Source organism: Cololabis saira, chromosome 13 (genome assembly GCF_033807715.1).
Source record: "Cololabis saira isolate AMF1-May2022 chromosome 13, fColSai1.1, whole genome shotgun sequence".
Lineage (NCBI taxonomy): Eukaryota > Metazoa > Chordata > Actinopteri > Beloniformes > Belonidae > Cololabis > Cololabis saira.
This window is the reverse complement of record NC_084599.1, coordinates 43,515,781-43,543,006: the sequence shown is the minus strand read 5'-3', so window position 1 is coordinate 43,543,006 and position 27,226 is coordinate 43,515,781. Positions and strand designations below refer to the sequence as shown.

Genomic DNA, 27,226 nt, shown 5'->3' with positions numbered 1-27,226 from the left:
TACTATGGTACTGGTAATGTTTTATATCAGATGTTGTGAGGTCTATTACAATGTCCAAGAGGAAAGACATTTTATTTAAGTTTACATGCACTTTATTTTTCATGTTGACACAGAACTGTCATATGTTTTTTTTATTGTAACTTTTGTACTACAGTACAAATGCACAAGTGAGCCGTTCTGGTGCTGCTAAGTTTAATTGCTCAGTTCATTTCTATGTGAAGTAACAAGCCACGTGTTATAGGCATGAAAATAAAAATAATGAAACATTACCAACAGGTATTTGTGTATTTCTACGTCTTACTGAATCGATATCGAAGCATTTAAATCAATATTGAATTGAATCGATATCGAATCAAAACCTAAAGAATCGAAATTGAATCGTGAGGTTCTTAACAAAACCCAGCCATTGTATTCCTTTGGGCATCCATCTGGACATGGCCCAAAGTTGTTCTTTGCTGGTGTCTTGTGATGTATTGATCCAAACTTAATGAATGTTATTGATAATCACTGGGACATTCTTTCCAACCAAATCTGCTTCTATAAAAGTCCATCCATAGGGGGCGCTACAACTTGCACATGTCACTATTACATGAACAAACTGAGATAAAAACAGGAAGTTGGGTCTACTACTACGAGGGTTTAATGGTACCGGCTGTAGATGAAGACATTCGACCCCGGGTTGCTCTGGTGATCGGAGTCGGCCATGTTTGTTTGGTCCTGCAGAAATACTTGTGTTAAGTGTCTGTTTGTGTCTCTGCAGTCTCCTCATCACGTCCCTGGGACACATCAAGCTGACCGACTTTGGCCTCTCCAAGATCGGTTTGATGAGTTTAACCACGAACCTGTACGAAGGACACATCGAGAAGGACACCAGAGAGTTCCTGGACAAGCAGGTCCTGCCTCTCGTCTGTGGATCCGGGCTCTCTCTCTAACCCGTCCCACTGACTTCCTGTCTGGTTCTCCTGCAGGTGTGCGGGACTCCGGAGTACATCGCCCCCGAGGTGATCCTGCGTCAGGGCTACGGGAAGCCGGTGGACTGGTGGGCCATGGGCGTCATCCTGTACGAGTTCCTGGTGGGCTGCGCTCCGTTCTTCGGAGACACGCCGGAGGAACTGTTCGGCCAGGTCATCAGCGGTGAGCAGTGATATCCCTTCAGTTTTTACCGCTTCATTCCTCGGTTTGGTCACCGGGTAACGGCTCAAACGTGGCTCTGGTAAAATGTAAATGTACTTTATTTCTATACCCCTTTACAGCCACCTGTAGGTGAGACAAAGTGCTTTACAGAATAAAACACACAGAAATACAACATACAATCATAAGACAGAGCAAAAAATAAATATAATTAAAGCTGCAAGCAGCGATGAACGTTCCTCCACCCTTGTGCACGTTCAGGCTGCAGTGGAAGCTTGTATGACTTGATGTAGATTCTTCAGGACTGGACATTTAGAGGACATTTATTTTCGGGTTATTTTCGGGTGTGTTTCGGGTGAGTTTCTGGTTTTTTTCGGGTGTGTTTCGGTTCTTTTTCGGGTTATTTTCGGGTTTATTTTCGGGTAAGTTTCGGTTTTTGTTTTGGGTGTGTTTCGGGTTTTTTTCGGGTGCTTTTCGGGTTTTTTCGGGTTTATTTCCGGGTGTGTTTCGGGTTTTTCCGGGTTATTTTCGGGTATGTTTCGGGTTTTTTGCAACCACCCACGACTTTCTATATCAAACCATTCAAAAGTTATGGCAGAAAATAGGAACTATCAGATATCGACCAATCAGATGAAGGGGGGGCGCACTTTTTGGCGTCTATCGTCACCACGGTAACGCTTTTGACCGAGAAAAGTAATGCCCATCGTCGCAGGATGGAGACGCAAATTTTGATGTATAACAGACCTGGGTGCACGTTACGGTTCGGGCCGTATTAACTGCAGAAGAAATGGCATAAATTGATACAGGTGTGTACTGATTGTACATCAAACCGTATTGTGGGGCTTGAGGCACAAAGTTTTCTAGGGGGCGCTGTTGAGCCGTTAGGCCATGCCCATTAATGCAAAACATAAAATATCAAATTTATCACCAGGCCTGGCTTGGTGCAAAATTTGGTGACTTTTGGGGCACGTTTAGGGGGAAAAAAGACCCTCATTTCGTCGGAAGAATAAAAATAAAAATAATAAAAATAACAATTCCTACAGATACAATAGATACAATAATATTATATTTGGTTTAATCTGCTCAATTTAATTGTAGTCTTTGTTTAGAGGCTGAACTTTTTGGGGCTATTTAGTGGTGTTGTGAAGCTTCATTTGCTTATGACTTGAAATTTATTTCGCATTCAATAAATTACGGTTTTAACATAGAGAATCTATGATTTGGGCTGGTTTTTAATTATTTCGGTGGGTTTTTCATCGTGTTTGGGCTGGAACCGGTCAGATCTGGCAACCTCGACCTCAGCACTAGATTTCTTCGATTTCTTTGGTTTGAAAACTGTACAAAAGTCTTAAATGTACCTTGGTCTAACCTGTAGACGTCCTGTTCCTGTTTGTCTCGTGATTCTCAGATGAGATCGCGTGGCCGGAGGACGACAACGCTCTTCCTCAGGACGCCCAGGACCTGATCTCCAAACTGCTCCGGCAGAACCCTCTGGAACGGCTGGGAACAGGTACCAGACCCAGAACCGCTTTCAGGATGTATTATGACGGTTCCTGCTCACGGTCCGGCTGTAATCCTGCAGAAGACCTCTGACCTCTGACCTCTGACCTCGTGTCTCCAGGAAGTGCCTACGAGGTGAAGCAGCACTCGTTCTTCACAGACCTGGACTGGAACGGGCTGCTGAGGCAGAAAGCCGAGTTCATCCCCCAGCTGGAGTCGGAGGACGACACCAGCTACTTCGACAGTAGGTGTTTTTGATTCATGCTCGGCTGTGACTGCGTTTCCAGCATCAATAACCCTTTTCTAACCGGAATATTAGCAATATCCCGGTTTTGCACGGCCATGTAAACACCAATAACATATTCATATTCAGGTTTTTAAAAACCCGAATATGACCCCTGGGTTACTCCTTTTCTAACCTGAATATTTGGTCATGTAAACACCAAACACGGGGGTCGGCAACCCGCGGCTCTAGAGCTGCATGCGGCTGTTTAGCGCCGCCCTAGTGGCTCCTGGAGGTTTTTCAAAAATGTTTGACCTTTTTTTTCTCTTTTTTTCTTCCTTTTTCCTTTCCTTTTTAATCTCGACATTTTGACTTTTTTCTCAACATTTCGACTTTTTTCTCGAAGTGCATAATGAAAATAAAATCTCCCCCCGGTTATAACTAATATAGAAACATGCAGCATGTGTTGCCTTCATTCTAAGGCTTATACAAGACTTTTCATTTTTTGCGGCTCCAGACATATTTGTTTTTTGTATTTTTGGTCCAATATGGCTCTAAAACATTTTGGGTTGCCGACCCCTGGACTAACAGGTCCTGTTTAGTCTAGGTATATTGGGTCATGTAAACGCCAAACAGAATATCTCCATCAAACGGAACAGGAATTAGTTTTCTGCACATGTTCTGTTCACAAGGAATCCTTGTCTTTTGAGTCCAGGAAGTTCTTCTAAACACGGAGAAACCAAGACCAGGAGGAGACTAATCACTTCATAAATGTAATGAAGGATATGAACATTTCTGCATTTGTAGACGGTAGAAAGTACCGGGATAGAAGATTTACAAGAAGGAGAGAGGAAAGTTGGGTGAAGCAGCATTTGTAGGAACGCCAGACCAGATCAAGCTTCACTGGAAGACACTTGACCGGAAGACTCAAAAACACGCTGGTTATTGCTGTTGTTTTGGATTTGGATACAGGAAGAAGAAGCAGAAATTACGGGAATTGCGTCATGATGTTCTCCGTGTGTCGCTGGTTTGATCCAGATAAATGATTAATCACCATGTAAACAGGGATAACCCTGATGGCTCACGCATGGAAACACATTGATCCGAATGTTTCAGTAACCGGAATATTGGCCGTAACCCGGATTTTGACTGCATGGAAACGTAGTCTGTGTTTTCTGTCTGCCGCGGTGCCGTTGGGCCTCACCTCTCCTCTGTTTCAGCCCGGTCCGATCGGTACCACCACCTGGACTCGGAGGACGAGGACGACACCAACGACGAGGAGCACGTGGAGATCCGGCAGTTCTCGTCCTGCTCGCCGCGATTCAACAAGGTGGGAATGAAAACTTCACACCACGAAATTCTGATCCGTCCTGTATCAGAATAATTAGTAGAAAACGGTAGTCATCCTTCAAATCCATCATTCCTTCAGTTAAAACCGTGGACATTTCTTGAATTAGTGGAACCACAGAATTCTGCTAATTATGTGGAAAGATCATAAGAACATTTTGCCAATCAATATACAGAAAAACTTTGAAAAAAGAGAAAATAAGTATAACTTAAAAAGAACAGAGATCTTTAAAAAAACAAAATTCAGGACAAAATTAATGGAACGTTGTGTTTCTGTAAAAGGTTTCAGTTTATGGAACAATCTGGATACAGAAGCCAAAGAATGCAAATCAAACATTACATTTAAAAGAATAATAAAAGCCGGTTTGATGAAGAAATATAATTGTTAAGTTAGGTGGGTTTTTTTTTCTCTCTCTCTCTTTTTAGCACCATTGTCATATTTTTTTTTCTTTGAATCAAAAAAGAATAAGACTACAAAACTACAACTTTGTTGTAGTTTTTGTTTTTTTAAATTACGTTGATTCGAAAGGGATTTTTTTTATTTGCGTAATTTGTAATTTTTTTATTATTACATTAATTGAAATTTGATTTCTTAGGAAAAAGAGACGAATAAAATAAGCTTAGTCTTCTTTCTGTTCCCTTTCATTCAAGGAAGATTTGTTGTAATTATATTGAACTGTTTTGTTTTTCTTTTAATGAATGAAATAAAGAATAAAATAAAAAGAATAAAGATAAACCCGGTCTGAGCGGGTCAGCAGGTCCACTAACGTGCAGGACTGTCTGCAGGTGTACAGCAGCATGGAGCGTCTGTCTCTGCACGAGGAGAAGAGGACGCCCCCGCCCACCAAACGCAGCCTGAGCGAGGAGGCCGGAGACCGCCTGGACGGGCTCGGGGGCCTCGGGGGCCTCAAGTCCAGGGACCGGTCCTGGCTGGTGGGATCCCCGGAGATGTGAGTGGGCCGCTAGTTTCCTCCGCCGTCCCTGGAACCGTGAAAAAATGAAAGATGTGAAACCTCTTCCCTCTCCCCCCGCAGCCTCCGGAAGCGTCTGTCGGTGTCGGAGTCGTCCCACACGGAGAGCGACTCCAGCCCCCCCCTGACGGTCCGGCGCCGCTGCTGCTCCGCCATCATCGAGATGCCGCGCTTCGCCATCTCCTCCGAGGAGGAGGGGGGACCAGGTGAGGAGGAGGAGGGGGGGGAGGAGGGGGGACCAGGTGAGGAGGAGGAGGAGGAGGAGGGGGGACCAGGTGAGGAGGAGGAGGAGGAGGAGGGGGGACCAGGTGAGACTGGACCCTGATGGATCCTGGATCTTGCTGGATCCTGCCAGAGTTTATCTGTGGGTTGAAAGTGGAAGGCAGAATCAGCCCCAGACGGGTCCGTCTGCGGGTCTTTGTTAGTCCGTTCGTAGGCCTCACAGACCCGGGTACATGGTCCACATTTCTGGTCCAGGTCCGAATCACGGTTTACCTTTGTGAAACCCTCTCAGACTCTCCTAAGCCTGGATTAAGGTTCTGCGTTAAACCAACGCAGAACCTACTCCGTTACTGTGACGCCGTCGTGAACCCTCCGGACTTCTCCATCATTCCATTTCTCCGCGGTGCTAAACCCCCCCAGAGCACTAGCTGATACTTTGTTTAGCTTCCGTTTTTTTCCGGTCACAGTGAATCAAAGAGATGAGGACAACTATCGTGTATGTAGTTGTGTATATTCAATTCAATTCAATTCAAATCAATTCAATTCAATTTTATTTATATAGCGTCTAATACAACAGATGTAGACGCTTTCCAGAGATCCAGAACATAAACATGAACATAAACATAAACATAAACCCCCGAGCAATTATTATATAAACAATGGCAGGTAAAAACTCCCCTAGTGGGAGAAAAACCTTAAGCCAAACAGTGGCAAGAAAAACTCCCCTTTAGGAGGAAGAAACCTTGAGCAGGACCAGGCTCATAAGGGGGGACCCTCCTGCCGAAGGCCAGACTGGGGGAGTCAGGGACGGCAACAGCACAGCAGGCAGGTGGAAGCAGCAACGGGATGACCGGGGATGGGGGGGGGGACCGGGACCGCAGGCCAGAACGCAGCTCCCGAGGCTCCAGCCTGCAATCATGCACAAAAGAGAAAAAAGGGGGGCCGGCACAAGAAACTACAGGTACGATGGACAAAAATGATAGCTATGAGATATTTATAATAGATAAAAATGGAAATGGAGAAGAGAGGAAGGGAAGAGGAGAGGAGAAGAAGGGTGAGAGGCACCGCCCAGTGGATCATGTCGGTGCCCCCCTGCAGCATAGGCCTATAGCAGCATATCTACCACCAAGCTATATTTGAGGGGATCTGGCCCCCGTCAATTGGATGGCCGGTGCGGGAGCGTGGGCGTCCTTCCAGGGCCGGCTCTGCTGGTCCTGCCTCCTAGCTTCGGCCTCTGCTCCCCCTCCTTCCCCCCCTTACATGACTCTTACGCACATAGGCGAAGGGGCGGTGGGTCCGGGGCGTGGGGGGCATTGTCCCGCGTGGCCCGGCACTCCCCGCCTCACGGTTTTAATAACACTGTAGACACTGCACATTCAACATTTAATAAATACATTTAACACATTTACACATTTACACATTTACACATTTACATTTAATACATTTAATACATTTAACAAGGATACTTAGTTCTGGAGGGGGTGGGATCATTGTCAGCTTGATACCTTGCCCTCCCCCTCCCTGTTTTTATGGCATTAATCACATGCACTCAACACCAGGGGCGGGAGGGGGTCCCACATCACCCGCGTTCCCTCACCGGCCTGGGATAGATGGGTCGGATACCCGGGCCTGGCGGGGCTCGCCGTGCAGCCTGGGGTGCCTTCTGGCGGTGCTGGACCCCCCGGGGAGGGGGAAACGGTGCATGAATGTGCATCTTTGTCGGTGAGAATGTGGTATGGAAGGGTCCTGCCATGGAGGATTTGGGCCTCCATCGGCAGGACAACAAATTTTTAATAATTTATTGATATTATTTCTATACAAAGATGGTTATTAATATTATTATTATCATTATTATTATTATTATTATTATTATTATTATTATTGTGTATAGTATATCATATTATTATTAGTATAGATATCGGATAGGTGAATGGATGAATGAATGGGATGCCTGGGTTGCCTCCCTCCTACTTCTCCCCTCTGTGGGGTTGCCGGTGGCCTGGGTTCCGGGCTCTTCCGTGTCGGCCTCTGGTCTCGCGGGTGGCGGGGTTGCTCCCCCACTATAGATACACTTCAGGTGGAGCTTTGATAGGATTTTTACACACACACACACACACACACACACACACACACACACACACACACACACACACACACACACACACACACACACACACACACACACACACACACACACACACACATATTCACACACATACATACGCATAGCCACATAGATATATACACACACATATACATATATTCATACATGCATACATACACACACATAGCTACACACACACAGCTACACACACACACACACACACACACACACACACACACACACACACACACACATAGCCACACATACATATGCATGCTCACACACACATACAGCCACTCAGACATATACATATACACACACACACACATACACACACCATCATCATCGGCGATCACTCAAAACCAGTATGATTGTCCTCCTGTCGGTGAGTCTGGTCATCTGTGGGTCTTCAGGTGGCTGTGGAGGCCGATCCTTGATCCACAGTTTCTTGCGCAGTGGGGGCAGATATTACATATACACACACGCGCGCGTGTGTGTATATGTAATCCAGGCTTTACTGGTTTGAATGACCAATCAATGATGGAAGCTCCTGGTAGAACTGATCAGTACTTCATTGATCGTTCACCTCTCACGATGACCGGATCAATGAAGAGCTGATGTTGGTGAGGCTCCTCCTGGGTCGACCGGCTCAGACTGATGAACCCGGCAGGTGTTCAGGCCAGATTTAGATCAGTGAAACATCCAGAAGGGTTGGGTTCTGTTGGGCCCACTGAGGCTCCGCCCCCGCTAACGCCCCTGTGGTCCCTCAGGAGCCGCCGGCAGCAGGAAGAGTCCGGGTCTGGGGGGTCCGAGGGGCCCGCGGGGCGACGAGCTCCCCGTCTCCATCCCAGAACTCCCGCTGGAGCGGGAACTGAAGATGGACGAGTCTCCGGCCACGCCGAGCTCCGGCAGCAGCAAGAACACGCCCACAGGTCAGTACAGGCTCCCCGCTGCCGCGGTGGTGTCCAGACCACGTTCAGACCACGCCTTCCTCTGACCCGCAAACCTCCGTGTTTCTCTCCCGATGCAGCCGGCAGCTCCGGCGACGGCGGCAACGTGGCCGCGAGCGGCGCCACCGCCGGGTCTCCGTCGACTCCCAAGGCGATCAGCGACCTGGCGGCTCGCCGGGCTCGACACCGCCTGCTGTCCGGAGACTCGGACAAACACACGACCTCCAGGCCGCTCAACAAGGTCATCAAGTCGGCATCGGCCACCACGCTGTCGCTCATGATCCCTGCAGGTCAGTGTGGTTTCTGTCAATGTTTCAGTTCTAGTTTTATTCCAGTCTTTGGGTCCAGCTATCATTTTAGTTTTTATTAGTTTTAGTCACGTTCATTCTCCTTTTAGTCGTGTCAAGTTTCAGTCAACTAAAAGTCTGAGTCTTATTTTAGTCAGAATTGTCCAGGACCATTTTAGTCTCGTTTTAGTCAAAGATTGTATTTATCCAAACACATTTTACAATTCAAACAAGGTTATCTTATTATTATATTATTGTTACCTTATAGACTCAAGAATACATTCATTCCAGATACAGAAGACTCTCATTTGAGTTTACAACTTATTTATTTTTGCCTTGACTTCCTTGCAAACTACCTTCAACAATATCCAACACGCTTTCTCCAATCTTCGCCTTCACTTCACAAAGTGATCATATTCAACCAGAATCTACCACGCATCACCTTTCAACACTTCCTCCCTGGACGGATCACTGCTCCAATTAGTCAATTCCTATAAATATCTGGGTATCTGGTCCACATTAATACATTACTTTCTAAAGTCAGATCTAGAATTGTTTTTTTGTTCCGCAATAAAGCATCTTTCACTCGCTCTGCAAAGCTCTGGTTAAAATGACAATCCTCCCAATTCTAGATTATGGTGATATAAGTCTGCCTTCAAAACCTTCTCAATAAACTTGACATCATCTACCACAATAATAATAATAATAACATCATCTACCACGATAACAATAATAATAATAATAATATAATCTACCACAATAATAATAATATAAACTACCATAATAATAATAATTAAAGCTGCAAGCAGCGATGAACGGGCCCTCACGTGTGCAATTTTCACCAATAAAAGTCAAGGACTCAAAACCGAGTCCGATGAAACCACCATGACTCTTTATGTCAAACCATTCAAAAGTTATGGCAGAAAGTAGGAACTATCAAATATGAACCAATCAGATGAAGGGTGGGCGCGCTTTTTGGCGTCTAGCGTTGCCACGGTAATACTTTTGAAAGAGAAAAATGTGCATCGTCGCAGGATGGAGACGCACATTTTGATGTATAACACACCTGGATGCACGTTACGGTTCGGGTCCCATTAACTGTCGAAGAGATGGCATAAATTGCGCCAAAATGACACAATTAATTCAAAATGGCCGACTTCCTGTTGGGTTTGGGCCATGGCGCCAAGAGACTTTTCTTTAATTTGTGACATGATACAGGTGTGTACCGATTTTCGTGCATGTACGTCAAACCGTATCGTGGGGCTTGAGGTACACAGTTTTCTAGGGGGCGCTGTTGAGCCATTAGGCCACGCCCATTAATGCAAACCATTAAATATCAAATTTGGTATCACTTCATCTACAAAACCATCACTGGAAGATTCATATCTGGCTCACTACTGAATATCATCATCAGTAATCTGAACCTCCGTTCAGGCAGTTACATTAACTAATTACCTCCTTTGGCCAGAATTAATTCCAGTTGCTGCTGCTGGTGACTGGAATCATCTGCAAACACTTAAACTTCACACATTCATCCCATTCTCCTCCTTCAGAAACACACTCCCAACATTCATCTGGGATCATTGCACATGTTTGTAACTCTTCCCGACCAGCGCTAACACTTTTTACTCATATTTTTTATGTGTTGTGTGTTTTATATATCGTGTTTGATTATATGTGTTTGACTCTTGGTGCTGCCTCTTGTCCAGGTCGTCGTTGTAAATGAGAAACTGTTCTCAACTGACTAACCTGGTTAAATAAAGGTTAAATGAATAAACTGTGTTCCCCGTGTGTCCCCAGACCACCACGGGGCGTCCCCCCTGGCCAGCCCCATGTCTCCCCACTCGCTGTCGTCCAACCCGTCCTCGCGGGACTCGTCCCCGAGCCGAGACCTGTCTCCCGCCGTGACCAACGTCAAGCCCGCCATCGTCATCCACCGCGCGGGGAAGAAGTACGGCTTCACCCTGAGGGCCATCCGGGTGTACATGGGCGACTCGGACATCTACACGGTGCACCACATGGTCTGGGTGAGTACCGGCCCGTTTTAGAGCTGAAACTGCACCACATGGTCTGGGTGAGTACCGGCCCGTTTTAGAGCTGAAACTGCACCACATGGTCTGGGTGAGTACCAGCCGGGTTTAGAGCTGAAACTACCACATGGTCTGGGTGAGTACCAGCCGGGTTTAGAGCTGAAACTACCACATGGTCTGGGTGAGTACCAGCCGGGTTTAGAGCTGAAACTACCACATGGTCTGGGTGAGTACCAGCCGGGTTTAGAGCTGAAACTACCACATGGTCTGGGTGAGTACCGGCTCCAGAGCTGAAACTACCACATGGTCTGGGTGAGGACTAGGCCTGTGTTGAAAGAAATCGATTCTCCGATTTTAAATCGATTCTCATATTAATTCCTAAAAATCGATTCATATGTCTAAAGATCGATTTAAAAAAAAAAAAAAATGTTTTTTTTTCATCATTACATTACAACGTTTGGTACTTTTTTGTTTATGCTCAAAAAAGGAATATTTTGTTGGACACGAGAATACCTGGTGCCATGTTTTTGCCTTTGAATATGTTTAAAGGTATGAAAACATTAAAGTTTTCAGTTATAATTGCATAAATTGTCTATATTTCTTTGCTTTATATACTGTCTTGGGGTTACATTTGCATAAATGTTAAAAACCAAATTCTCATAAATGGGAAAAACTAAAAGCAATTTCATGCGTCTCTGTTTCCTCCCTGGATCTGTTTGGTAATTCTGACCCACGATGTTTCTGTTTCAGTTCTATCAGCATTCTGGGAGCTGATTGGTCCTTACAGCATCATTAGCTGCAATACTTGCTGTTGAATCTCAATATAATACTAGTATTCATATGTTGCAGAACTACAGTCATAATTCATGCAACAGCTGAAAAAACAGTTTTATTAACAGTAACCCAAATCAATATCGGATCGAATCGTGATAATCGATTCTGAATCTTAAGAATCGGAATCGAATCGATTCTTGATATTTGAATCGATCCCCAGCTCTAGTGAGGACCGGCCCGGCTTTTAGAGAAAACTGAAACTACCAGGAAGTTACAGGAACTGCATTTCCCCTGCTGACCACTGGGGTCTGGATCCAGACCCTAGTGGTCAGTAGAGGAACTGCAGCGAATCAGGAGTCAGATGGTTAGTTAGTTCATCTTTATTTTGGTCAATTTTAAGCATGAAAATCAGTAAGCAAAATAATAAACATTTACAGGTTTTTCTTTGGTCAACATGGTGATTATTTTGACCGAAAAGGTCTGGGCTTGAAGCATAAAGCTGATCTTGCCTTTTAACATAATAGAATATACAAAAAGAACAAATGAAGTATCATGAGGCTACACAAAATAATAATAATAATAATAATAATAATAATAATAACTGTAATAACTATAACAATAACTGTAATAACTATAATAATAATTATAATAGTAATGACAATGATAACTGTAATAATAATAATAATAATAATAACTGTAATAATAATAATAATGATGATAATAATAATAATAGTAATAATAATAGTAATAATAATAATAGTAAGCAATAGTAATAATAATGATAATAATAATAATGATAGCTCTGAAAACAGAAAGTAAAAAAGATGCTAAAGAAACCGACAAAACCAATTTAAGTTGTCATTTCATCTCATGCATGTGTGTTGTGTCTATACATCAAATCCTACATACTATACATGCATATGTTCATACGGCACACACACACCTACACGCACACATGTGTACATTATTCTTTGTTTGCTTATTCTGCTTCTATATACGTGTCCATTACCTTTGCTTTGAATAATATCTTACCGTATTTTCTGGACTATAACCCGCATCCGCTCTATTTAAAAAAAAAAAATAAAAATATTTCAGCCGCAGATATTTCTGTTGTTAGATTAGATATTTACTACATGTACAGCAGGATTTTGAACTGTAAATGATGTACATGTTTGTACCTAAATAGATCTTTCCTAACAGTGTCTTTTAACACGGCAGCAACTTTGCTGATTAAAACGGGACAGAACCAAGAGAAAATAACCGCTATTTATTTATCTATTTATCTGTTTGAAATCTGCTTCTACTTCTATCTGCTAAAGAAGAAGTAGTGTATTCTTCTTTACTCATTCTCATTTATTTTGTCTTAGTTTTGATTCTAATTCCGGTTAGAGCGCCCCGAGCATTTACCGAAATGTCGAGAAAAAAGTCAAAATGTCGAGAAAAAAGTCAAAAAGTCGAAATGTCGAGAAAAAAAGTCAAAATGGCGAGAAAAAAGTCAAAAAGTCGAAATGTCGAAAAAAAAAGTCAAAATGTTGAGAAAAAAGTCGAAATTTTGAGAAAAAAAGTAAACATTTTGTGAAAAAAGTCAATGTCGAGAAAAAAGTCAAAATGTCGAGAAAAAATTTTTTAATGTCGAGAAAAAAGTCGAAATGTCGAGAAAGTTATCTATTCATCTGTTTGAAATCTGCTTCTACCTACTTCTATCTGCTAAAGAAGAAGTAGCGTATTCTTCTTTGCATTTGTTTTGTCTTAGTTTTGATTCTAATTCCGGTTAGAGCGCCCCGAGCAGTGGAAGAAAAATCCACAGAATAGAAACCTTTGTATAAGCTGCACGGTTGAAAACCTATGAAAAAAGTAGCGGCTTATAGTCCAGAAAATACGGTATATTCTTTTATTGAGTTTGTTAATTTAAGGTCGTTGTCTGTTGAGTTCCACAGTTTCACTCCTAAAACAGATACATCTGCCCTCTGTATTTGTTCTTACTGTTGTTGTCTTAAACATTGCTGTTCCCCTGAGGTCGTGTCTGACCCTCCGTCTTTCTTCCCCCAGCATGTGGAGGACAGGGGCCCGGCCCACGAGGCGGGTCTCCGGGAGGGAGACCTGATCACCCACGTGAATGGGGAGGCGGTGCACGGTCTGGTCCACACCGAGGTGGTGGAGCTCATCCTGAAGGTACCGACGCACCGACGACTCCACGCTGGCTCCTTTCTCTGTTCCTAGTCCAGATCCTCTGGGGGCTGGGGGGTGGAAAAGAGCACGGTTGTGATGTTAAACTTTATTGGTGTAAATCAGAGTATCGTCTGCGTATAAACACACACACCCTTGTGGTTAAATTATGGAGAGAAAATCGACTCAAAAATTGTGTGTTTATATTATCCGATTTGTGCGTATTATTAAATTTGTGCGTTACTTGCTCGAAGTTACGGACAAAATTACAAATTTAATTTGACGACAATATTTAGTCATAATTTTCATTGACGAATGGATGGATGGATGGCTTTTTGAATTCTTAATTATCGTTACGTAAATCTAATAATACGCACAAATCAAGTACTACGAATCAGATATCAGATAATAGGAAATGAAAGTAACGCCGTCGTTCTCTCCTCAGAGCGGAACCAAAGTTTCCATCTCCGCCACGCCGTTCGAAAACACGTCAATCAAAGTCGGCCCCGCCCGCAAGACGGGACACAAGTCCAAGATGGCGAGACGCAACAAGAAGTCCCGGAACAAGGACGGGCAGGACAGGTAGGTGGACTCGTCCGTGAGCCGGACGGCAGCCGTCTAGGTGTGCAGAGGTTTACCTGCAGAGGTTTACCTGCAGAGTTTACCTGGTTTACCTGCAGAGGTTTACCTGGTTTACCTGCAGAGGTTTACCTGGTTTACCTGCAGGGTTTTACCTGGTTTACCTGCAGAGGTTTACCTGCAGAGGTTTACCTGGTTTACCTGCCGGTCTCACCTGCATCTCTCCCCCAGTAAGAAGAGGCCGTCCCTGTTCCGGAGGATCACCAAACAGGCCTCTCTGCTCCACACCAGCCGGTCTCTGTCCTCCCTGAACCGGTCCCTGTCGTCGGGGGAGAGCGGCCCCGGGTCCCCGACCCACAACCTTTCACCACGGAGCCCCACGCAGGGATACCGGGCCCTGCCGGACCCCGCCCACTCAGGTGAGACGCACCTAGACCTAACGCTACAGTCAGACCCTGCCCACTCAGGTGAGACCTCACACCTGACTAGGGTCTCTGGTCTAGACCAGGTCTAGGGTTTCAGATCTAGGGTTTCAGGTCTAGGGTTTAGGGCAGGGGTCTCCAACCCGCGGCTCGCGAGCCACATACAGCTCTTTGCTCGGTGTCATGCGGCTCTTGAGACTTTATTTGATGGTGCAGTGAAAGACGGACACGTAGGAAGTGGAGGCAAAATATGCCGCGACGGGAATCGAACCCGCGTCGCTGTACAGGGGAAGGTTTACATAAGTCGCCTGCTCAACACGTTGAGCCATACGGGCGCACGTTCGTGTTTGTGACGGAAATATGGTTGCAAAGGGGTGGAAAATTTCTGGTAAATTTCCGGAAACTTTCCGGAAACTTTCCATGGGAAGTTAAGCTGGGGAATTTTGGAAATATTCCAAATTGGACATTTTCCATGGGAATTTATGGGAATTATTGGGAATGTATGGGAATTTATGGGAATTAACTGGAAATTGGGGGTAATTTAAACAAACTGTATCATATCCAAACATGAATGTAAATATTTATTTTGTCATAAGCAGATATCCATGCAAGATAATACAAAAACATGACATTTCAACAGATTTATTTGAGTAGAACTTTAGTTTTTATTCTTGTATGAACAATTATTTTAATGAACAACAAAAACATGAATGTATTTATTTAATATTTGCAAGTTAAACATTAATACCATTATAGATCAAATATATTTACCCCATAATATTATCAAAACTTACTTGACTTTATATAGTCCGTGGGCTCAAATGTGTGGCTTCAATAGTCTTGTGCTTTGAGCTCAAATGTGTGGCCTCCAGGCTTCAAGAAATCACCTGTGCATGTGATGGAGGAATGCACAGTGCCTGTAGGGGGCGTGGCCTCAATAGCCCTGCAGTAAGCAATGTGCTGTGTGCATGTGATTGAGGAGTGTACTTGCATTAAATCTGGTTGTTTTAGCCAAGACTATGCTACAATATATTTCCCCCAACTATATTTAACTTCCCTGTTAAGGGCCAACCTTCAATTCTGTAAATTTCTTATTTATTCCCGTTAATTCCCATATATTCCCGTTAATTCCCATGGAAAGTTTCCAACTTTGAAAATTCCCGGAATTTTGCAACCCTAGACGGAAATAACCTGGAGGGAAAAAAATTAACTCTCAAAATGGCAGGGAAAAAACGCCAGGCCGTGGTACACGCTCATTATATCGCAGCTGAGCGGCGTCTCCGGCCCGACGCCAAGTGATGTATTGCTTTTATAAAACAGTTAATAATGTAAATATGAAAGAGGAATACACAATCTATTTTATGTACTTTTGAATTAATCAGAAATACATATAAATATCCAGTAAAAATAGCCCCACTGGGGAAAAAAATAGTCCCATCTCTCCAGATGTAGCTCCGCATGTCGTCTTTTGCTTGTCTTTTTTCTTGGAGACAGGAACTCCTCAATCCATTCGTTCATCGTTAGCTCCTCCCCGGAGATCAACGTTTAGCATGAACATGCCTAATTAATTGTTAACGAAAATAAAAAAATAAACTTTAACACCAGCTACTTTTTGCAACCTGCTGTAACCGTCAAAAAAGATGTAACAGTTGGTTGTTGTCATTTGGTTGTTGGATACATTGTTGCTTCCCTGACACAATGGCTTTGGAATAGAAGCCGTGGTATAAGATCATTATACCACAGTTAACAACCGTTTTCTAATGGTATTTTTATGTCTCAGAGAGAGCAGGGAGTGAGGGATCATGGGTAGTTGATGTGGCTCTTTAAAGTAACACAGGAACCAATTGTGGCTCTTAGGACCAGTCCCAATCCCCCCTTACCCCTACTTTTCAGTCCTACCCCTAAATTTTGAGCGTTCCCGTGAGGGTAGTGGTGTCCCAATTCCTCTTTGCATGCAGGGCTAGTGTGTATGAATCTAGCCCCTTCACAGTGAGGGATTTCAGATTCTGACTCGCTGACCGAGGGCCAGAAAAATTTCCCAGAATGCTTTACGTCATCATTTGCAGACTGAATCAAACACAAAAAACATGGACATTTCTCATTTTTAGTGAATAAAATCAATATTTTGAGTTAGTTTCTGCATAAAAATGCATTTTGATTTCATTTCTAGCAAGAAATATATATTTTACTTTCATAATTACTTTCATATTACTTCCAAAATTCACTCAGTGAATGTACATAATCACTCGCTTGCTCGTTGTTGCGTTGTTTTTTCAGATCTCGCCAGAATAAAGGCTGATTTATGGTTCCGCGTAACACCAACGCAGAGCCTACGGCGTAGGTTACGCGTCAATTTAACTCGGAACCTTAAATCAGCCTTTATTCTGGACAGATCTGAAAAAACTTCGCAACTTCTGGAGGGCCAGAGAAAATTTCACTTTATATTCACTTAGGGTTAGGGTTAGGGTTATGTGCAAACGTAACTACGCAGTCGCTTACGTACCCGAACGTAAACCACGCAGTGACGTAGCAAGTGGTGTCCCAATCCCTAGGGAACATTACAAGGACCCTAAAGTCTGTGACTTAATTTTTAAGGCCAGTGGTAGAAAGTAGGGGGAACATTGGGGTTGGCTCTTAGTCTCTGACTGGTCGGACACCCCAGGTCTAGGGTCTCAGGTCTAAGGTCTCAGGTCTAGACCAGGTCCAGGTCTCTGATGTCTCTCTCTTCCCCCTCTCCCCAGTGGGCGGCACCTCGTCCCAGAGCAGCTCCCCCAGCTCCAGCACCCCCAACAGCCCGGCCAGCGGGGGCCACATCCGGCCCAGTTCCCTGCAGGGCCTGGCCCCCAAGCTGCAGCGCCAGTACCGCTCCCCCCGCCGCAAGTCTGCCAGCAACATCCCGCTGTCGCCGCTGGCGCGCACGCCCTCCCCGACACCGCAGAGCAGCTCCCCGCAGCGCTCGCCCTCGCCGCTGCCGGGCCACGCCCCCGTCAAGCTGCACTCCTCCCCCCCGCTGGCCCGCCAGGTGGCCCGGCCCAAGAGCGCCGAGCCGCCGCGCTCCCCGCTGCTCAAGAGGGTGCAGTCCGCCGAGAAGCTGGCCGCCTCGCTGACGGGCCCGGCGCCGCCCTCCGCCGGGGGGGGCGGGGCCTCGGTCGGGGGCGGAGCCTCGGTCGGGGGCGGAGCCTCAGCTGTGGGCGGGGCCGGGCCGGGCCGCAAACACGGCCTGGACGTCTCGCACTCGGACTTCAAGAAGGAGATTCTGCAGCGGGAGCCGGGTCTCCAGAGCCTCCAGGTGAGACACACTTCAGAAACCTCGGTGGTTCTGCTGCGGCCATGACAACATAGTTTCAATTTGAGTTTTAGTCAAGTCTTTGAGTCAAGCTATCATTCTAGTTATGGGCATGCCAAGTAGTGGCATGACCATATTGCAATCGTCCAGAATGGCCCAAAAGGCAATGTTGCTAGCATTTTGCTAACAAGCTAAAGTCGCAAAAGTCCCACAGCGCACCAGCGGGTGTAAAGCATGACCCCGCTCTGATGTGGAAAAAAAAAATCCCCAAAAAGGGAAACACGGCCCGAAAAACCTGAAAAATGAAGGCGATATATTAGTATACAGAAAAGGTTTCCCTTTTTTTATAATTATTCCGCACTCTTTTTTCGTCCGTTAATACGGCCCGAACCGCAACGTGCACCCATGCATGCCATACATCGTTGGATGCGTCTCCATCGTGCCTCGATGGGCATTACTTTTCTCAGTAATAGGGGTTACCGTGGCAACGCTAGTTGCCAAAAAGCAAACAAAAAAGGCGAAAATTCGAACACTTATTGCTCGGCCGAACTTTATCGTAGAGACATCGTTCAAACTTTCAAACATTCGGCCCGATTGTCCCTAACAGTACGTACAACCTCATTATGCCAAGTATTACAGATTTTGCGATATTTACCTTTCAGGTTTTTTTTTATTTCTGTTTAACTTTGGACGCTTGTTGCTAGGCAACAGGTGATCGTAGAGACATCTTACAAATATTGCCTAAGTCGGCACGCTGTGGACTTCCACATATTCAAATTTCATGAAGCTGTGATTTAAGGAAATTTTTTGTCAAAATCCAGGCCAAATGGCCCCATTCATTCGGATGGGGTTTTTTACCATGGTGAAAAAAAGACCTATCCGTTAATGTAGGCTGAATCGGAACGTGCACCCATGCATGGCATACACCGTTGGATGCGTCTCCATCGTGCCTCGATGGGCATTACATTTCTCAGTAATAGGGCTTACCGTGGCAACGCTAGTTGCCAAAAAGCAAAAAAAAAGGCAAAAATTTGGACGCTTATTGCTCGGCCGAACTTTGTCGTAGCGACATCGTTCAAACTTTCAAACACTCAGCCCGATTGTCCCTATAGGTACGTACAAGCTCATTATGCCAAGTATTACAGTTTTGCGATATTTACCTTTCAGGTTTTTTTTTAATTTCCGTTTGACTTTGGACGCTTGTTGCTAGGCAACAGGTTATCATAGAGACATCGTACAAATGTTCGCTAACTTGGCACGCTGTGGACTTCAACATATTCAAATTTCATGAAGCTGGGATTTAAGGAAATTTTTTGTTAAAATCCATGCCAAGTGGTCCCATTCATTCGGATGGGGTTTTTTACCATGGTGAAAAAAAACCCCTATCCGTTAACATAGTCTGAACCGGAACGTGCACCCATGCATGGCATACATCGTTAGATGCTTCTCCATCGTGCCTCGATGGGCATTACTTTCCTCAGTCAAAAGCGTTGCCGTGGGGACGCTGGATGCCAAAAAGCGCACCCCATTAATAACTATAGGGAGCACAGGAATGAATGCAATACAACCATAAACACCTCAAACTGACATAGAACCGCCCCGAACACAAACACTACAGCCCCAAACCAAAGCAGCGAGAGGGGACGAATGGGCCGTAGGGCATGCCCATATCAAAATTTCCAGAAATTTTCTAGTTTTTATTATGGTCATGTCAAGTAGTGGCATGACCATATTGCAATTGTCCAAAACGGCTTGAAGGGCAATGTTGCTAGCATTTAGCTAACAAGCTAAAGTTGCAAAAGTCCCACGTCACACCAGCGGGTGTACAGCATGACCCCGCTCTGATGTGGAAAAGAAAATCCCCCAAAAATAAAACACACCCGAAAAAACGAGGAAAAACATCTATATTAGTATACAGAAAAGGTTTCGGTAACCCTTTCTTTTACAGTACAGTAATAACCAGGTAATACAATGGTAATTACGCTGTTATTACCTAGTAGTACCTTGTATTTACAAGGTAATTACATGGTAACTACCGGGTAATTTACCCAGTAAGTACTAGGTAATTATTAGGTATTTTCTTGTACCATGTAATTATGTGTATTTACCATGTAATTACATGGTAAATACCTGGTTGTTTAAACTAAACATTACTAGGTAATTACAAAGACATTAGATGGGAACTATGAGGGAAATTACAGGTATTTACTAGGTTAATATTAGTAACTACCAGTCAATTTACCATGTAATTACTCTGAAATTACAGGAATTATTTCTAAGTAAGTACCAGGTAATTACTAGTATTTTTCTGCAAACTACCAGGAAATTATAACCTATATTTGAGGTAGTTACCAGCTAATTACACTTCAATGACCATGTAGTTACCTTGTATTTACTCTACATTTCATGGATAACTACCGGGTAATTACCCATTCATTATTGATTTATGTATTATCAATGGATTGGTGCAGGAACCCCCGAGGGTGTAAATGACTCTATTGACCTTGTAATTAACCTGATAGTTACCATGTTTTACCTGGTAATCCAGGTACTTACCTTGTAGTTACTTGCCCAGTAATTCTATTTCCTAAGTATTTACCCAATAAGTACAGACATTTTTACCTGGCTTTTACTCAGTAATTAAAGTGAAACTGGACTGTAAAAGAAAGCGTGTGTTGTTTCCATAATATTACCTGGTACTTCCTCATTAAGTACAGAAATAATTACCTGATATTTACCCATTAATTAAAGTGAAACTGGACTGTAAAAGAAAGCATGTGTACTCTCCCTGCGACCCACTGGGCGTCTTCCTAAGTCTCTTCTCTTCCCCAGGAGTCGGCCAGCGAGGGTCTGCTGCAGAAACACCCCCCGTCCTCCAGGAAGCTGGGCCGGCAGGAGGGGGACGGCGGCCTGGGCCCGGTGTTCCCCACGGGGGGGAAGACCCGGCTGAAGGACAAGCTGTCGGCCATCCGGCAGGACCGCGCCGAGCGCCGCGAGTCGCTGCAGAAGCAGGACGCCATCCACGAGGTGGACTCGTCGGAGGACGAGACGGACGAGGGCTCGGAGGACAGCCAGGACGGGCGGCGGGGGGCCCCCTTCATGCCCCCGCCCCTGCTGAGGCCCACCACGGTGAGGACGGGCCCCGGGGGGACGCTGCCCTCCGCATGCCACGCCAGCTTCGCCGCCGCCGCGGGGGGGCGGCCCGGGCCCAGCCCCGCCCTCGCCGCATCCAAGACCAAGGACCTGGTCCAACCCGGTCCGGCCCCGCCCCTTTTCTCCACCCCAGGAAGTGCTTTCATCTCCGTCAGCAAAGACTCGTTCCCCAAGCCGGCCCCTCCCCCGCCCAAGACTCTTAAAGGGACGGAACCCCCGAGAGCCGCCGCCCCGACGCCCTCCGGTTCCTCCGGTCCCTCCGGTTCCTCCGGGTCCTCCGACCCCCAGGAAACGCCCCGCCCCTCCTGCCATTCGCCGGGCGTCCCCAAGCAGAAGAAGGAGGCCGACAACCGGAGGCTCTGCGCCGAGGACGGAGCCGTTTCCCAGCATGCAACGGTCACCAAGAGCGTCCTGGGTCCCGTCAAGCTCTGCACCTCTGCAGACGTGAGCCCCAAAGAGCAGAAACCACCCGGTGGAGGGTCCCAGGTCCCGGCCCCGGCCCCGGTCGCCCCGCCATCCCCTCACCTGTCCTCCGGCGGGCAGAATCTTGAATGTGGCGCCTCGCTGAGCAAACCGCTGACGTCCCGCGTCCCAGAGAGACCCTCGCCAGGTGCACCTGCACCTGCACCTGCTCTTGCAGCTGCTCCTGCACCTGCTCCTGCAGCCGGTGCACCGCCCATCCCCCGCACCAACCCACCCAGCTCTGCAGCGGTGGAGCCACAACGGCGGAGGTCCGACCCCCCGACGGCAGCGGCTGCCCCGCCCGCTAACGCCCCGCCCACTAACGCCACGCCCACTAACGCCCCGCCCCCTCCCCAACAAGGCAAAGGAACCAGCAAGAAGACGTAGCAGCAGACGAGCAGCATTACAGGATTACAATAATGTAGGTGTTTGGGGTTTAGGATTCACACGGACATGTTGCATGATGGGAAGGCGACGCGTCGGCCGCTCGCAGAGTTCGGAGTTGGGACTGCAGACGAGCCGACGGACGCGTGAATCGTAGCTGCATTCCAGCTGTTCTGTGCTTTTTCATGTTTCTGCTGATCCGCTTTTAGTTTTAAACTCGAGGAGTTTCCCCAACGTGCGAGGGGTTTGCACTGAAGCATGCTGGTCCGTGGACACGCCCACCTGCGTAGACCCAGAGAGACACTCGGAGGGGGCTGGAGGGGGGACTGCAGCTGCAGCTGCTCCTGCAGCTGCAGCTGCCTTTGCACCTGCAGCTTTTCCTGCAGCAGCTGCTCCTGCACCTGCAGCAGCAGGTGCACCTGTAGCTGCAGCTGCTCCTGCGGTGGATCAAACTTACTCCTCATTTGCAGCTGCAGAACTTCTTTCCGAGACGTTTCCGGTCCAGATGTTGGTTCCAGCTGCCGGTTCTTTTCCTTTCCGACCTCAAACGTTGATTTTTACTCACCTGAATCTGAGACAGCTGGGGCCTTAATAGTGCCGACCCGACTCACGACGGGTCGGTGTCGGTACCCCAGTACCCCGGTATCACGTCCGACTGGATTTTTGGTTTTTCCCCCCGAAACTTGAGGTTAAGATCAGAATTACGAAATTTTTTCTGAATTTTGTCTTTTTCTAAAAAGAGTCGCACGTTTTGGGTCACGATTTCTTTTTTACGAATTGTAAAATTCCGGAAAAATTTCCCTCAAAATCCCTTTTTTAAATCCGACCTTAAACCCAAACTGTCAAAGGTCCGAACGCTCGGGTTAGCAGAAATCACCTGGAGAGGTTTATTGATCTATTGATCATTAAGTTCTGCAGCTGCAAGCGATGATGTCACGTCTAAACCACCGTGTCCCAGAGTCCAGGACCCGGACCTGGTTCTGAAGACCCAGACCTGGTCCGGGTTCCCTGGTTCTGTTGGACCACGCAGACCTGCGTTGTGAGGGGTCGCTGTGGCCCGGAGAAACGCATCGGTGACCCGTCAGAACCCAGCCCAACGGGCCGGTCAGTGGTTCTGAGAGACGGTTCTGGTTCTCCAGAACTCCTCCCGGTACCGGCCGGTACCAGCAGGCGGCGTCACGGACCAGCGGTTCTTCTGCAGCCGCTTCACTTTGGACCGACTCACTGTGTTGGACCGACCCGGAAGTTCCAGTTACTTTAGTGTAGAATCAGAACCGGTTGTGTTTGTGTTTCGGGTTTTAAGCTGCGCCGGAACCGGGTTTCAGGGGGGAGAACCGGGACTTGGGGGGGGAGAACCGGGCCTCAGGGGGGGAACCGGATCTCTGCTTTAAATTAGATTTTTTCTCTCGCGCCGGAACCGACTGAACCCGATAATGTTCCAGGACGTGGATCCGGTTCCTGAGCTCAGATCGGACCTCGTTCGCGTTTCCGGTTCTACGTTTACACGACTTTCTGTTCTGGCGTTAAGCCCGTCGCCCGTAGTGACCACGGCGCCTAACGGGTCGATCCGGACCTGGTCGTCGATGGTCCCGGACGACGACGGCCGACGGTCGAGCGCTTCGCCGACTTCCTGAAAGTTCTCCTGAGGTTTTCATGTGGATCCGAGTAGATTCTGACCGCAAGAACTGGACTTGCCGTGGTTCCTGCAGTCCAGTTTAACCAGAGCGGTTCTGAAGAACCGGACCTCCTCTCTCCTGAGGAACCAGGTTCAAACATCCATCAGAGGAAAAGAACTGCTTGATTTTAATCAAATAACCTGGTTTTTACTCCGTTTTCCTTCCGATTGAAGACTGAAGCTGCAGGGAACAAGAGAAGAGCAGGGAACAAACGTCGGGATTCAGGGCGGTTTTTCCCCCGAAACTCGAGATCAAAATCAGAATTTCAGAATTTTGACTTTTTCCGACATTCAAAAAAAGAATTTCTAGAAACGACTAGTCGACAAGTTGCACGTTTTAGGTCACGATTTATTTTTTTCAGGATTGTAGAATTCACGAAAAATAAACTTTTCTTCAGAATCCCTTTTTTAAAATCCAGAATTCTGAAATTCTCCCAAATTTCTAAAAAAAAATTCACCAAAAGTTTTTTTTCCCCTAAAACTCGAGGTTAAAGTCAGAATTACGAAATTTTTTCAGAATTTTGTCTTTTTCCGACATTCTAAAAAACAATTTCTAGATATCCACAAGTCGCAAATTTTGGGTCACGGGTTCTTTTTTCCGAATTGTAAAATTCCGGAAAAATTTCCCTCAAAATCCCTTTTTTTTTTTTAAATCCAGAATTAAAAAATTTCAAAAATATTTTTCACCAAAATTAGAAAAATCCTGAGTTCTGAGTCAGGATCCTGGTCCACCCCCCCGGGTCGAACCCCCACAAACCTCCAGCATCTGTTTTTCTTTCCCGGTTCTTCTTCTCCTGCAGAACTTATCGAGCTTTTCTGCAGGTTTTGCAGCAACGTTGTTAAATGTTTGAGTGAAATCAGCAACATTCTCGTTAAAAATAGGAAATATAAACATCTTCATCTTTAAAATCAGTTATTTCAGAAACAACAAGTGTAAATAAATAAGCGTTTTTCTCCGGCTCATTTTAACTGAATATCCTCAGAACCGGATGTCGGTGAAGGTTTTAACCCCGTCGGGTTCTGGAGGTTTTTACGATGAATTCTTCCTCAGTTTCTCTGAGTGCTTGACTGCAGGGGCGGGGCTTATCACCACTGAGGGGGCGGGGCTTATCCCCACTGAGGGGGCGGGGCTTATCACCGTGGGAGACGAGGGCGGAGTCTGTGGGGAAGACGAGGGTCGCCGCAGGTTTCAGAGTAAAACCAGTGCAATATCTTTTCTTTTTTATTGTGGTAAACGCATGTTGTTGTTCTCTTACTTTACAACAATAATAAAGTGTTTTTTTATCTACGCATCGCCTCTGTTCTACTTTGTCTTTCTTCACTTCATCAATCAAACCCGCCGACATGAAGGTTCAGCAGCTCTAAGCTCCGCCTCCAATTTGGGGCGGGGCTTAGATCTTTGGGGGCGGGGCTTAGCGCTTTGGGGGCGGGGCTTTCAGCAAGACATTTGAAATAAAATAAACCAAACCAGAGTCGCACCGTTCTATAAGTCGTGAAAATTAGCACTTGGGTCCTCTTCGTTCGGTGGAAAGCTGCTCGAAGTGACTCCCAATAACGTAATAAGGTATTACATTGTCTGTAAAAATGTTATTACAATATCCGTCAGGATATTTTATTACATTATTGGGTTTTATTACATTTTCGATTGAGTTAAATGCAAATTTTATTACATTTTCAGGCATTATTACATTATAGGAAATTATTACATTATAGGGTGCTAAAAGGTCTATCACCAGAACCAGGGTCCATTTTTTAAAGCTTTATTTAACCAGGTAAGTCAGTTGAGAACAGTTTCTCATTTCCTTTGGAGCTTCAGAAACAATACTGACTTGGTGATTGGGAGATAGGTGGAGGGTGGAGCTTCAGAAACAATACTGACTTGGTGATTGGGAGATAGGTGGAGGGTGGAGCTTCAGAAACAAAACTGACTTGGTGATTGGGAGATAGGTGGAGGGTGGAGCTTCAGAAACAAAACTGACTTGGTGATTGGGAGATAGGTGGAGGGTGGAGCTTCAGAAACAATACTGACTTGGTGATTGGGAGATAGGTGGAGGGTGGAGCTTCAGGCCAAAACAAAAAATGACAACATAAACATCAGTTGAGGGCTGCAACTCCTCTTTTTAAACTGGAACATCCTGGCTTGAGTGCTGTTGTCAGTGACATAAGTATTTGAAATGAACATGATTTTTAAATGTCTGTTGACATATCGGGGTCATTTTATGATTCGTTTTATTATTCCTCTTACATACAGCTCCTTTAACCTTGTCTGCACACATATTAATGATTGATACCATGCCGGTAGAAACCAGAGGCGTACATATGTGCTTTATTACTGTATTTAGTATATATACATATATATGCATACATACACATACATACATACACATACACACATATCGCCAATCCAGGAAGCAGGAACACACGGAGGCCTCACGTCAAGCACTGGAAATCTGCAACAAAAACCACAAACAAAACACAAAACCAACACGGAGCCGACCAAAACACGAGCAGCAGTCGACCCAAATCTCCAGATCCAATCACAGTCTGAGCTAAGCTAGGCTAGGCTAGGCTAAGCTACCGCTAACTAACCCCAAAAACTACAGAGCAAGCATGCAGGTGAACAAGCCAGTGTGTATGTATATGTGTACGTGCGTGTGTATTTACATGTCTGTGTGGCTATTTGTGTGTGTGTGTGTGTGTGTGTGTGTGTGTGTGTGTGTGTGTGTGTGTGTGTGTGTGTGTGTGTGTGTGTGTGTGTGTGTGTGTGTGTGTGTGTGTGTGTGTGTGTGTGTGTGTGTGTGTGTGATAATCCAATCAAAGCTCCACCTGAAGTGTGTCTATAGTGGGGGGGGAGGGAGGCACCCGCGAAACCAGAGGCCGACACGGAAGAACCCGCAACCCAGGCCACCAGCAACCCCACAGAGGGGAGAAGTAGGAGGGAGGAAACCCACCGCCTGCGAGCGCTGGTCCAGAAGAGTTACAAACATGTGTAATGATCCCAGGTGAATGTTGGAGTGTGTTTCTGAAGGAAGAGAATGGGATGAATGTGTGAAGTTTAAGTGTTTGCAGATGATTCCAATCACCAGCAGCAACTGGAATGAATTCTGGCCAAAGTAGGTAATTAGTTAATGTAACTGCTGGAACGGAGGTTCAGATTACTGATGTTGATATTCAGTAATGAGCCAGATATGAATCTTCCAGTGATGGTTCTGTAGATGAAGTGATTCCAGTGGATCGTCTACAGGAGGGAAGTGGAAGCCGGTTAAGGTGAGTCGAGGTTACAGTGATGGGTGTTAAAAGGAGGAGCTGTAACGAAGCAGAACTTCGTCGTGTGTCCACAGCAGGAGGTGCTGCTGCTCTTTATTTCTCAGGCTCTTTTCTTGCTTCTCAGTGGACTTTCATCCCATCAGATCTGCAGATACACACCTGCAGGCCAGCTGACAGTCCTGCCGGGGCCCCGGACAAAATAATCTAAGATGGGCCCCCCTGCGCCCGGATCTCTCCTTCTCCTCTTTCTCTCCTCTCCCTCTGCTCTTCCTAAGGTTTCTTACCTTGCTCTA

The 27,226-nt window shown here is 46.0% G+C and overlaps 1 protein-coding gene across 7 annotated transcripts in view; it reads left to right on the top strand.

Annotated features, from left to right (window-relative positions):
• mast2 (microtubule associated serine/threonine kinase 2) overlaps positions 1-23,345 on the top strand; it is a 125,085-nt gene extending 101,740 nt beyond the window's left edge. For all 7 annotated transcript variants that reach the window (XM_061738894.1, XM_061738896.1, XM_061738893.1 and 4 more), the window contains 15 exons: positions 761-893; positions 969-1,134; positions 2,540-2,641; positions 2,753-2,875; positions 4,075-4,184; positions 4,988-5,151; positions 5,236-5,378; positions 8,269-8,430; positions 8,529-8,738; positions 10,536-10,762; positions 13,589-13,711; positions 14,151-14,287; positions 14,516-14,703; positions 17,448-17,995; positions 20,825-23,345. In XM_061738894.1, coding sequence (XP_061594878.1) covers positions 761-893; positions 969-1,134; positions 2,540-2,641; positions 2,753-2,875; positions 4,075-4,184; positions 4,988-5,151; positions 5,236-5,378; positions 8,269-8,430; positions 8,529-8,738; positions 10,536-10,762; positions 13,589-13,711; positions 14,151-14,287; positions 14,516-14,703; positions 17,448-17,995; positions 20,825-21,994 — 3,706 coding nt within the window. In that variant the 3' untranslated portion in view covers positions 21,995-23,345. The remainder of the gene's footprint in view (positions 1-760; positions 894-968; positions 1,135-2,539; positions 2,642-2,752; positions 2,876-4,074; positions 4,185-4,987; positions 5,152-5,235; positions 5,379-8,268; positions 8,431-8,528; positions 8,739-10,535; positions 10,763-13,588; positions 13,712-14,150; positions 14,288-14,515; positions 14,704-17,447; positions 17,996-20,824) is intronic.
• The last annotated feature ends 3,881 nt before the right edge of the window (positions 23,346-27,226 follow it).